The sequence below is a fragment of the Panthera pardus genome, unplaced genomic scaffold (assembly GCF_024362965.1).
Source record: "Panthera pardus isolate Hobbes unplaced genomic scaffold, ASM2436296v1 HiC_scaffold_8, whole genome shotgun sequence".
In the NCBI taxonomy this organism is placed as follows: Eukaryota; Metazoa; Chordata; class Mammalia; order Carnivora; family Felidae; genus Panthera; species Panthera pardus.
The window spans coordinates 80,912,812-80,925,286 of record NW_026527013.1 but is presented as its reverse complement, the minus strand read 5'-3'; the positions used below and the strand labels follow the sequence as shown (position 1 = coordinate 80,925,286).

At 36.0% G+C, this 12,475-nt stretch overlaps 1 protein-coding gene across 3 annotated transcripts in view; it reads right to left on the bottom strand.

Annotated features, from left to right (window-relative positions):
• Positions 1-12,475, bottom strand: part of RELN (reelin) — a 525,148-nt gene that overhangs the window by 16,629 nt on the left and 496,044 nt on the right. For all 3 annotated transcript variants that reach the window (XM_019451245.2, XM_019451247.2, XM_053898155.1), the window contains exons 54-59: positions 10,593-10,768; positions 10,338-10,444; positions 9,005-9,247; positions 8,253-8,428; positions 2,042-2,115; positions 611-772 (exon numbers count right to left, since the gene is read on the bottom strand). In XM_019451245.2, coding sequence (XP_019306790.2) covers positions 611-772; positions 2,042-2,115; positions 8,253-8,428; positions 9,005-9,247; positions 10,338-10,444; positions 10,593-10,768 — 938 coding nt within the window. The remainder of the gene's footprint in view (positions 1-610; positions 773-2,041; positions 2,116-8,252; positions 8,429-9,004; positions 9,248-10,337; positions 10,445-10,592; positions 10,769-12,475) is intronic.

Here is a 12,475-nt window from a genome sequence, read left to right as displayed (position 1 = left end):
GTAATCCTTGGACTCTGTGAATATACCCCAGAGTGCCATTCTGGGAGCTTGTACCTTCCCTGAAAGTGTTATGTGAATTTCCTATTCTGTTGCCTAACAAATTTGTGTCCATTTTTCCTAGAAAGGTATATTGCATTCCAGATCTTTGAGTAAAATGAATACTGTTCTAGGAAGATGGCACTCTGTTATGTTTATCCTGTGGCTTTGTGTAGCCCGACCAGCCCTGCACACCCCAGACAGTATCTGTATATGGGATGAACAGTGCAGCCTCTTGGCATCACAGAACACTGGCGAAGATATGGTGCCAACTCCACATCTTTGTGTGAGTGTCTGTGATTTGGGGCCTGTGACTGAGTTTGGCATGTGCTGTGCTATTTTATCAAAAGAAAATTTGAGATCTGTACCATTTACAAAAAAGATCCTATCTCTTCCTAGTTCTTCTTGGGGCATGCAACTGCCATTTTGGGACATAGGTTGGTGAAAGGAGGGAGAGGTTACTAGAGCTGTAATGAGATCTCTGGCCTCAGTTGTTTTCAGGTCACTGCATGAGCTCTATAGATAATTATACTGCCAGATAATTCCACAAAGTTTACCTTAGGATGCAACTTACCTGGAGGAGACATGGTCAGGCAGCTGAATGGTGACTCTCTTCCAGCTTGAGCTGTTGACAGCATTGTAGATGGTGGCTTCATGGAACTGGAAGGGGGAGCAGCCAATGCTGTTGGAAGAGGAAGGAAGGCACTGGCTCTGCACGAGCTGCCAGGAATCAGACCTGAAGAGACCACAGAGGCTGCGTTAGACAACTCAGAAGAGAAATGTATGACCTATCTAATGTCAATGTAACACTTTGGGGCTGGGTTAAATTTAGGGTTTTTTTTTTTTAAGTTTATTCATTTATTTTGAGAGAGAGAAAGAGAGAGCGCGAGCAGGTGAGTGGGGAGGGGCAAACAGAGATGGAGACAGAGAATCTCAAGCAGCTTCCATATTGTTAGTACAGAGCCCAACGAGGGGCTTGAACCCACCAACTGTGAGATCACGACCTGAGCCAAAATCAAGAGTTGGACACTTAACCGACTGAACCAACCAGATGCCTTTAGATTGAGATATTTTTTATGTAAGTTCTGTACTTCCTGTATATATTTATATAGACAATGAAAAGGAAAATTAAAAATAATTTCATATAATATATATTCTAATTCTTTACAAGCACAAGAATATATTCACAGATAATAGAATAAAATAATAGCGTGCAGTGTGCTGCATTCTAGTGGCTTCTGGTATATTACTGGAAATATACCCGGAGTTGACTGACAAAATTCTCTGTCTACACAAACTTAACCCTGCATAATTCATTTTCAAGAGTGATGGCGTGAGACAGGGTTATCAACACCCTAATAAGGTAATTGCACAGTGTCAGACTTTCACTATGCTTTAAGACACATGATTCTGGTTGAAGCATATTTAGATCTTTTATTGACTCAAATTCTCATTAAGGTGGGTTAAAAATGAGCAACATGAATAAAAGAGAATTCTACTTGAGGACAAATGTATTATCTTACTTATTTTAAAATAAAAAAAGTTTGTTGGCTTGCAGCCAACCTAGTATGAAAAACGGTTTTTTTTGGTTTGAAGGAAAAATTTGAAAATAAGACACACATGTAAGTTTTATATAAATAAAATTAATAGATGGGAAATAAACATAAAGTACACTTTTTTGAAATGTAATTATTTCTTCCTTTTAAAAAAATGTTCACTTATTTTTTGAGAGAGAGAGAGAGTCCAAGTGGGAGAGGAGCAGAGAGAGGGAGACAGAGGTTCAGAAACAGGCTCTGTGCTAGTAGCACAGGGACTGAACCCACAAGTCATGAGCCCGCGACCTGAGCCGAAGTCGGATGCTTAACTGACTGAGCCACCCGGGTGCACCCATGAACCATACTTTTAATATAAAAGGTTGCTCCTCTGTAGATAGTTGCTTTAAAAATACACAACCATTTGAAGTTGTATTCAAGTTTGGAGGAATGTAAAAAAGTATTTCACAAACCTTGCATCTTTAGTGTACTCCAACATCACAGAATGAAGATCGCCACAAGAAGTAGCTTCACAACCCACCACAATCTAAAACAAGCATAAACAACAAATATGTACAGGGAAGATTAAGCACCTATCACTAATTAGAAATTCCCTCTCTCTAAATTGTAACTCTAATAAATAATCAACAAATATTCAGAGAAGCTTTTACAGAGCAGCCTGACTGAACACCAACAATACAATCTTTTGAGTTCTGTTAAAAACATGCAACTCTGTGTGAAGATGAGAATTAAGGTTTAAATTTTTTTTAACGTTTTATTTATTTTTGAGACAGAGAGAGAAAGAGAGCATTAACAGGGGAGGGTCAGAGAAAGAGGGAGACACAGAATCCGAAACAGGCTCCAGGCTCTGAGCTGTCAGCACAGAGCCCGACGCGGGGCTCGAACCCACGGACCACGAGATCATGACCTGAGCTGAAGTCGGACGCTCAACCGACTGAGCCACCCAGGTGCCCCGGGAATTAAGGTTTAAAAAAGTACTACTTCTTTCTTCTTTTTTTTTTTTTTCTTTCTTTTAGAGAGAGAGAGGGAGAAAGTGAGTAGGGGCAGAGAGAATCCCAGGAGGGGAAGTAAGAGAGAGAGGGAGAGGGAGAGGGAGAGGAAGGGGGGGAAGGGGGAGGGAGAGAGAGAGAGAGAGAGAGAGGTAGGGCTCACCTGGGGCTCATGTTTAGCCAAAGCTGGGCTCAAGCTCACCCGAAGTGGGGCTCAAAGTCACCAACTGTGAGATCATGACCTGAGCCGAAGTCAGAAGCTTAATGACTGAGCCACCCAGGTGCCCCAAAAGTACTATTACTAACCAAGAGCTAGTTGCTTGAAAAGATAAATAAAATCTATAAACCTTCAGTTAGTGTCATCAAGAAAAAAAGACAGAGGACTCAAATAAATAAAATCAGAAATGAAAAGGGAGAAATAACAAGCGACAGCACAGAAATACAAAGATTATAATACTACGAAAAATTAGATGCCAACAAATTGGACAACCTGGAAGAAATGAATAAATTCCTAGAAACATACAGTCTTCCAAAACTGAATCAGGAAGAAAGATGAAATTTGAACAGACTGATCACTAGTAACAAAATTGAATCAGTAATCAAAAAACTCCTAACAAACAAAAATCCCCCGAAATGGCTTTATAGGTGAATTATACCAAATTTTTAAAGAATTAATACCTATTCTTCTCAAACTATTCCAAAAAATAAAAGAGGAAGGAAAACTTCCAAATTTATTCTACAAGGCCATTCAGAAAAAGAAAGCTACACTCAATGTGGCGCTCGAACTCAAAACCCTGAGATCAAGAGTTGTATGCTCCACTGACTGAGCCAGCCAGGATGAACATAGATGCACAAATCCTCAACAAAATATTAGCAAACTGACTTCAGGAATACACTAAAAGAATCATTCAACATGATCAAGTGGAATTTGTTTCAGAAATGCAAGGATAGTTCAATATTTGCAAATCAATGTGATACATAGAATCAACAAGAGAAATGATAGAACCATATGATCATCTCAATAGGTGCAGAAAAAGCATCTGACAAAATTAAACATCCGTTCATGATAAAAACTCTCAACAAAGTGGGTTTAAAGGGAACATACCTCAACATAATGAAGGCAATATGTGAAAAACTCACAGCTAACATCATACTTAATGGTGAAAAACAGAGCTTTTCATCTAAGATTGGGAACAAGACAAGCATGTCCTCTCTCACCACTTATTCAACATAGTATTGGAGGTTCTAACTGTAGCAATCATACAAGAACAAAAAATAAAAGGCATCCAAATTGGGAAGGAAAAGTAAAGCTGTCACTCTTTGCAGATGACATGATAGTATGAATAGAAAACCCTAAAGACTCCACCGAAAAACTATTAGAACTGATAAACGAATTCAGTAAAGTTGCAGCATATAAATTTAATATGCAGCCATATGTTGCATTTCTATACACTAATAGCAAAGTAGCAGAAAGAGAAATGAGGGAGACAATTCCCTTTACAATTATACCAACAAAAAACAATACCCAGGAATAAATTTAATCAAGGAGGTGAAAAATCTATACTCTTAAAACTATAAGACGCTGATGGAAGAAACTGAAGATAAAGTAAACAAATGGAAAGATGTACCATGCTCATGGGCTAGAAGAATTAGCATTGTTAAAAATGTTCATACTACTCAAAGCAATCTATAAATTGAATGTAATCTGTATCAAAATACCAATAGCATTTTTTCACAGAACTAGAACAAAAAAATCCTAAAATTTGTATGGAATTACCAAACACCCCAAGACCAAAGCACTCTTGAGAAAGAAACACAAAGCTAGAGGTATCACAATTCCATATTTCAAAATATACTACAAAGCTGTAGTAATCAGAACAGTATGGTACTGGCATAGAAATAGACACAAAGATCAGTGGACTAGTACAGAGAGCCCAGAAATAAACCCACACTTAATATGGTCAATTAATCTATGACAAAGGAGATAAGAATACACAATGGGGAAAAACAGTCTCTTCAACAAATGATGCTGGGAAAACTGGACAGCTAAATGCAAATAATGAAACTGGACCACTTTCTTATACCATATACAAAAATAAATTCAAATGGATTAAAGACCTAAATGTGAGACTGAACCATTAAAAGAAAACATAAGCAGTAATCTCTTGGACATCAGCCTTAAGGACATATTTATGGATATATATCCTCAGGCAAGGGAAAAAGTAAAAATAAATACATTATCAAGACTACACTAAAATAAAAAGCTTTTTCACAATCAGGGAAATCATCAATATAACAAAAAGGCAATCTACTAAATGGGAGAAGATATTTGCAAATGATATATCTGATAAAGCGGTTAACACCCAAGATACATAAAGAACTTATGCAACTCAAAACCAAAAAAAAAAAAAAAAAAAAAAAAAAGATTAAAAAATGGGCAGAGGACCTGAACAGACACATGATGGCCAAGAGACACATGAAAAGATGCTCAAATTTGCTAATCATTAGGGAAATACAGATAAAACCATAATGAGACAGATATCATGTCACACAAGTCAGAAAAGCTAGTATCAAAAAGGTAAGAAATAGCAAGTGTTGGTGAGGATGTAGAGAAAAAGCAACCCTTATGCACAGTTGGTGAGAATGTAAATCGGTACAGCCACTCTGGAAAACAATATGGAGTTTCCCGAAAAAAATAAAAAATTGGAATACCAATGATCCAGTAATTCCACTGCTAAGAATTTACCAAAGAAAATGAAAACATTAACTCAGAAAGATATATGCACCCCTATGTTTATTGCAGCATTATTTATGACAGCCAAGATATAGAAGCAACCCAAGTATCCATAAATAGATGAATGGATAAAGACAGGGGGTATATACACAATGGGATATTACTCAGCCATAAAAATGAATAAGATCTTGCCATTTGTTAAAACATGGTGGACCTAGTGGGTATTATGCTAAGTGAAGGAGGTCAGACACAGAAAGACAATAACCATATGAGTTCACTTATTTGTGTAATCTAAAAAACAAAACAAATGAATAAATAGAAATAAACTCATAAATACAGAGAACAAACTGGTGATTGCCAGAGGGGTGGAAGGAATGGATGAAATAGGTGAAAATACTGTAATAACATTTTAAGGTGACAGATAATGAGTACTCTAATTGTGGTGAGCACAGAGTAACGTATAGAATGTCATATCAGCTAGGTTGTACACCTGAAACGAATATAACATGGTATGTCAATTATACTTCAATAACAAAAAGAGCAAGCTCTTAACCTTTGAGAAAAGTGTTTTCTCAAAGACATAAAAGATTCTGTACAAGAAATGACCAGGCCCATTTCTTCCTATCTGTCTATCTATCTATCTATCATCTATCTATCTAATTTTAATATTTCTGGATTATGCTATTGTTTTCCAAGTTTTCTACCTGCCAAGTTGGCAGTTCTGGTAAGACTGAGAGTCAGACGCCTCTCCAAAAGAAAAAGGCATTCCATACCATTCAGAGCTGGCTGCAAACAGAATGATATCCATGGCTAAGTAGTAAAACAAACAAATAAACAAAAGTACTATTTCTATTTACTTAATATAATAACATATTAATCATAAATTTGGGAAAGACAATTTGGCCAAAAGTAAAGTAACATTTGGAGAATTAATGGAAAGAAACTCAAAGTATCACTGGTTCAAAACATTTTCACTGATACTCTAACTTCCTAATGCTACTAGTGAATTTCTATTTGTAATTAAAAATAGCAATTTCTGACTACTTAATATTCATTCTTGTGGTTTTTACATTTCCATATGAATTAAAGCTTTCCATATTATATGCAATTAAATGTTTGAGTCATTAATAATGCATAAGTGCTATAAAACCTTGGTGATTTAAATTTAAGTCCTAATCATCTACTTAATCAACATGTCCTTTTTTTTAGTGCTGATACTGGGGAAGGTTAGTGCTAAAAATTTCAGGCCGTACACTCATGAATAAAACAGCCCTGGCCTGAGAGAGAAAATAAGAAGCATATTCCAATAATGGAAATAGAAATCATAAAAGATACAACTAAAATGCTGTGGTGCTTCAGAGGAAGGAGAGATTATATTTGATTAAGTGGATTAGAAAATAATTCATCAGAAGTGGAAGATGTGAATTATTCCAACCACAAGAAAGAAATGACGACATGACAGAGGTGTTAACTATCACTATAATGGCAATCATATTACTACATATATATAAAATACATATAGTATATATATGTATATATATCAACATGTTGATTTGATGTATGTATGTATTTGATGTTTGTATGTATGTGTAGTATATGTACTATACATATGTATCAAACCAACCTGTTGTACAACTTAAATTTGAGCATCCTTCATGCCACTAAGGTAGGGATAGTCCTAAGGGAGTGGTAGCATTTGGGGAGACTGCCTCACCCTTCAGTCTCTGAAGGAAAGTTCAACATAAAACTGAGGAACACAGTGAATATCTCTATGCCCCTCCTTTTGCAACAGATCTGAACTTCTAAATATTGTAAACCTGAAGCTCTACACTCATTAAACAATAACTCCCCATTTCTCTCTCCTACCGGCTCTGAATACATTTTTATTTCTGCTAGAAAGGACTCTTACTATTAACCATCATTGCAGGGCATCTTTTTAAATAAGGATATCTTTTTAAAACATTTAAATAAATGCTTTAAATAAGCAACCAATGTTTGTCTTTAAAATGATCTAGTAACAAAGTGTATTTCTGCAATACCCTTTTTAAAAAAATATTTTATTTATTTTTGAGAGAGAAAGTGCACATGAGTGGGGGAGGGGCAGAGAGCTGGGGGACAGAGGATCTGAAGCAGGCTCCATGCTGACAGCAAATAGCTTATGCAGGGCTTGAACCCGTGAACCATGAGATTATGACCTGGGCCAAAGTCAGATGCTTAACCAACTGAACCACCTTGGTGCCCCTGTAATACCCTTTTTATTATTTTTTTAAATGTGTTTGGTAATGAGAAAGACATTAATCGATATTGCTTTATCTTTCTCTCTGATTATCTGGCTATTAATTATCTTCTATGACTTCCCTTCTACACTTCTTTATGAGTAAAATATGCAATGTAAAAGATTTGAGAGTCCTTTTTACATCTAAGGATTTGGGGCATTCCAGCTGGGCTACAGTACATGTTTGTGTTTGGAAGTCAGAGACAAAAAGAAAATAGAAAGACATGATGGAAAAGGATAGATAAAGAAGCAAAGTGGCTTGATATATGAAATCAGTGTAGAGTAAGAGAAAAGAGGTACAGAAACTGTGGGGAGAGTGGGAAGAGGGAGAAGCAGAGAGAGAGAGAGAGAGAAATAGACAGAGGCACCTATATGAGCTTTTCATTTCCAAGATCTTGGGAACAACTCAAGATTCCATATATGAAATATAATACAGTTACATTTCTTGCTATGTCCCAATATACTAATTGATTTTATTGATGCTCAAATAATCCTATCTGATAAAGGCCTGTGCTAAAAATCACTTCTTTTACTCATAAGATAAAGGCTCTTTTAATGAATACAATCAATCATTTCCTTGTAGTTGTACAACTAAGCATTCTTCCCGCCCTCCATCCCCAAATATGTAATGCCATATTCTGTTCTGAAGAGCCACTTCCCCTTACTTTAAACTGCATCATATATCCTGGCTGTATAATGAGTTCTCTGGAGGAGAGAGCATTGTGAGTTTTGTCCTTCTTTTTATTCGGCCAGTAGAGGTGGAAGGATGGGTTGCCACAGAATCCTGCTGTCCTTACTGCATTAGGGTAAAAACTCCAGTTTTCTTCATGGGAAGTGCCTTCTGTTAAGGTAAATTGGAAGCAATATGGCATGTTACTCTCTTGCACGGATCGGTTTATTGTCAAGTTACTGAAATGTCTGTGCTCTGCCTTTTTGCTTACCCTTTAAGATTGATTTTTATTTAATTGGTATAATGTATAAATACAAGATATTTAATCAAATTTAGAAAACATTATTAAATGCTAGCATAATGATTACCCAACTTAAAAAAATGTAATTGCTAGCCTGACTTGCACCATTACAAAATTTTTGGTACACTTTTAAAACAAGGCAATGTGCATCTCTGTGGTACAGAAATTCCTAAAGAAACTAGAATTATTTTGGATCTTGAAATTTCAAATTATATTCAGAGCTAGATATTTTGTCTTTAACAGAATTTTTTAAATCATCAGTTGACATTTCAACAAACAGTTAATCTTGAAGATTCATAAGCCACTGGGTAAAATACTAGCTAACATCTGTTGAGCAGTGAATATGTTCTAGGTACTCTTCTGAATGCTTTTTATGGAGTAACTCATCTAAAGACACAGCAGACAAAAGGCTCACAAAAAAGACTTTCAAATGTCTGGTTTCTTACCATCATCAAACGTGTCGACCAGTTGACTGGGATTGATTTCTGCTCCGCCAATCAGTATGTTGTCTAGTGCCCACTGTGCACGCTCCACTCCAGAGACTACAAGGCCATTGCTGATCACAAAAGGCTGCCACCAGCGAAGTCGAGTTGTGTTGGTAAGGGCGTCCTCGGGAAGAAGTATGTAGTCGTGTCTAACAGAAATGTATTTCTGGTAATCCATCTCGTGGAGCAAAGTCCAAGTTATTCCTATAGTAACAAATACACCAACATAGTAACATATCTGGGAAAACCTCCACAAAGTGACAGTATACTGCAGCTACCATAAGCTTCCCAAAGAAATCTTCAACCAGGAAATGAGAATTGATTTCACTGACTTTAAGATAAGCGTTTACCACTGTTTCCAAATGTATGAGGGGAAGGGTATTTAGAAATATCTGGCCAAAAAGAAACATGCTGAAGTAAAAATTATGTATTTTCTGCTCTTAAAATTTTTTTGTACATTGCTATGTGCGTTATTTTTCATAAATAATGAGCTACATCCATGTTTTACATGTTTCTGGACAGGAACACCTAGTAATTTAAAATTTTAACTTAGCTATTTTAATTCTGGGCAATTTTTATTTTGTGGACTAATAAGTTTTCCTCTTATCAATTGATAAGATTGTAGGTGGGATATTTAAATTACTTAAGGAAACACCTTTGAATACACTAAAATACGCTAAGGCCATCTATCTCTCTGCTAGTTATAAAAATGATACCTATCTGCTAAAACTGATTTTCTAAGGACTTCATGTTATTTTTGGTCTGGTTTCAGCTATTTCAAAATAATGAAACAGAATTTTATTAAAATATCCTCTGACAGCCTCATGAATTCAGACTGTCATCTTTCACGGTAGGTTTTTTGTAGACTTATTACATGCTTGTTCACACAAAAGCTTTTAAAAATGCTTTAAAATGTTTTTAAAAGTGATCTTACTTAGAAAACCATATAAAATTTATTTCTTAATTGTATCATTTATAATCAAGCTTCAGTTACACACAGAAGTTTTTCTTTATTCATAAAGTTTGGAGCTTTTTAAAAAAATTATTATTTTCATCTATTTTTGTTTTTAAATTTTTAATGTGACTTTTCTCTTACACCCTTATGGGTAGGTTTTGTGTAACACACAAGTCACATGTATGAAAGTGTAATGTGACTAAGATCTGTAGCTTTCTCTTTGTGACTTTCACTATTTTCACTGCAAAGTCAGCAAAGCTTTGCAGAAACTGTTCTGAGAGGCATTGGATGTAATTTGGGAATCTGCTCCAAGGTGTGGCTTTCACCCCTGAAACGTGCCTCCATCGGTAGAGTAGTCCAACAGCACGCCTTCCTTCCGGCAGATGGGCCGATGGCAGGAGGTCATGTTGTTCTCACTACCGATGCGCCCCCAGTATTGCAGGAATCTGAATGCAAGCACATATTATCCATCAGAATGGTTAATTAGAACAAAGAGTCTACTCAAGTCCTGGGTAATAACTTCTTCCATAAGCGTGTTCCTTATTTTGGGGCCAATTTGCTATGCTGTTATAAAAATAACAAAAACTGACTTACTTTGCCCCTCTGAGATCCAAATCTTGAGTAATAGCTTGTCTCACAGTGGATCCCCCAAAATAGAGTGCAGTGTCCTCAGCAAGAATGCCACACTCAGTGCAAGTACTTCCACCTTCTAAGGACATCCATAAATCAGGCTTGATTTCTTCACTGTCAAAGCGTTCCTTCAGGAACGTCTGGAAAAACATAAGTGGGATGTGGTTACAAATAACATTTTCAGACAGTAACTATGGAATGGTGTAGACAATATAATTTCATCTTGGACTTAAAAAAAGCGTTGATTTCTAATGCTTTTCTGAAGCATTTACAAAAAACAAGATCTGTCTACAATGTTCTTGTGCATCATACATTAAGCTCACTTAAAGTGCTTAAATAATGTTTGATCATTGGGATTTAAAGTCTAGAAAGAATCTTAAAATAAAATAATTGCAAGTTGACTATAGTAACACTCCTATTTGAGAAGTTACTTAAGCATATACTCTCCAAATATGTGTATTTGTTTATATTGCATATAAAAGTACAATTATGGTATTATGGATTATGAAACATGCACAAAAATGAAAATTTAAAGGACTAATATAAAACAGAGCACACGTTCTAGCATTTTTTTCCCTAACATTTTTTTTTCTTTAAGTAGGCTTCATGCCCAGCACAGAGCCCAATGTGGGGCTTGAACTCAAGACCCTGAGATCAAGACCTGAGCTGAGATCCAGTCAGAGAGTTAACTGACTGAGCCACCCAGGTGCCCCTCCTAACATTTTTCAATGGATTGTCTTGTTTTCCTCCAGGAGTATGTACCCCACACTCTGGAGACTGCTTTAAGCAACCAGAACCCTTGAGCTTCCATGATGGTGTGAACTTGGCATGTCTATATGGTTAAGAAGGGGCATTTGAAACCAACATTTTTTGTGTGAGGTCAAAAGAAAATCAACCTTGGAAGTCAGTTTTTACGTTTAGCAGGGTCAAGATTCAGGATGATGACGAGAAGTATTCAAAATCCAGAACAAAATATTTGCTCTTGGTCTCCAGTTTATCCTCCTAATTAAGGATGACCAACAACCAGGAATAGTCTATTTTTCTTTTTTTAGTCTTTTTTTCTTTTCAATTTATTAATTTTAAAAAGTTTACATCCACGTTAGTTAACATATAGTGCAATAACGTTTTCAGGAGTAGAATCCAGTGATTCATCACCTGTATACATATAACACTCAGTGCTCATCACAAGAAGTGCCCTCCTTAATGCCCCTTGCCCAATTAGCCCATCCCCCCCATCCAAAACCCCTCCAGCAACCCTCAGTTTGTTCTATTTAAGAGTCTCTTATGGTTTGTTCCCCTCCCTGTTTTTATCTTATTTTTGCTTCCCTTCCCTTATGTTCATGTTTTGTATCTTAAATTCCACATGAGTGAAGCTATATGATATTTGTAGGAATAGTCTATTTTTTCAAAAAGAGTAGATAAATAAAATATTAGGGTTCATTATGGCTATTTTTATGCAAAATTATTTCATCCCCTCACATCATAGTGAACTATGATGAAAAATCTTGATGTTTCTATTAATTTTGTCCATAATATAGTCTTGCACTGGGTTGAGGCACAATTCTTTTGTTTTTTGGTTTTTTACATGATAGAAATATATCATGGAAACAATTTGTTACAGTTGCAATGGCAGTAACTATACAGAAAAACTACTTATTCATTTCTTTAGAGGAGTTGTCTAGTTGGTACTTACTATGTAGTTTAAATGATTTAAATGACTCAGAACATAATCATCTCTATAGTTAAAGACAAGTACATCACGTGTCAGTCCTACTTCACCTCACTGATGTCAGCAAATAAATACAATTTTAAAAATGGAGGTTTACAGGTAAGAACACAAGAGTCAG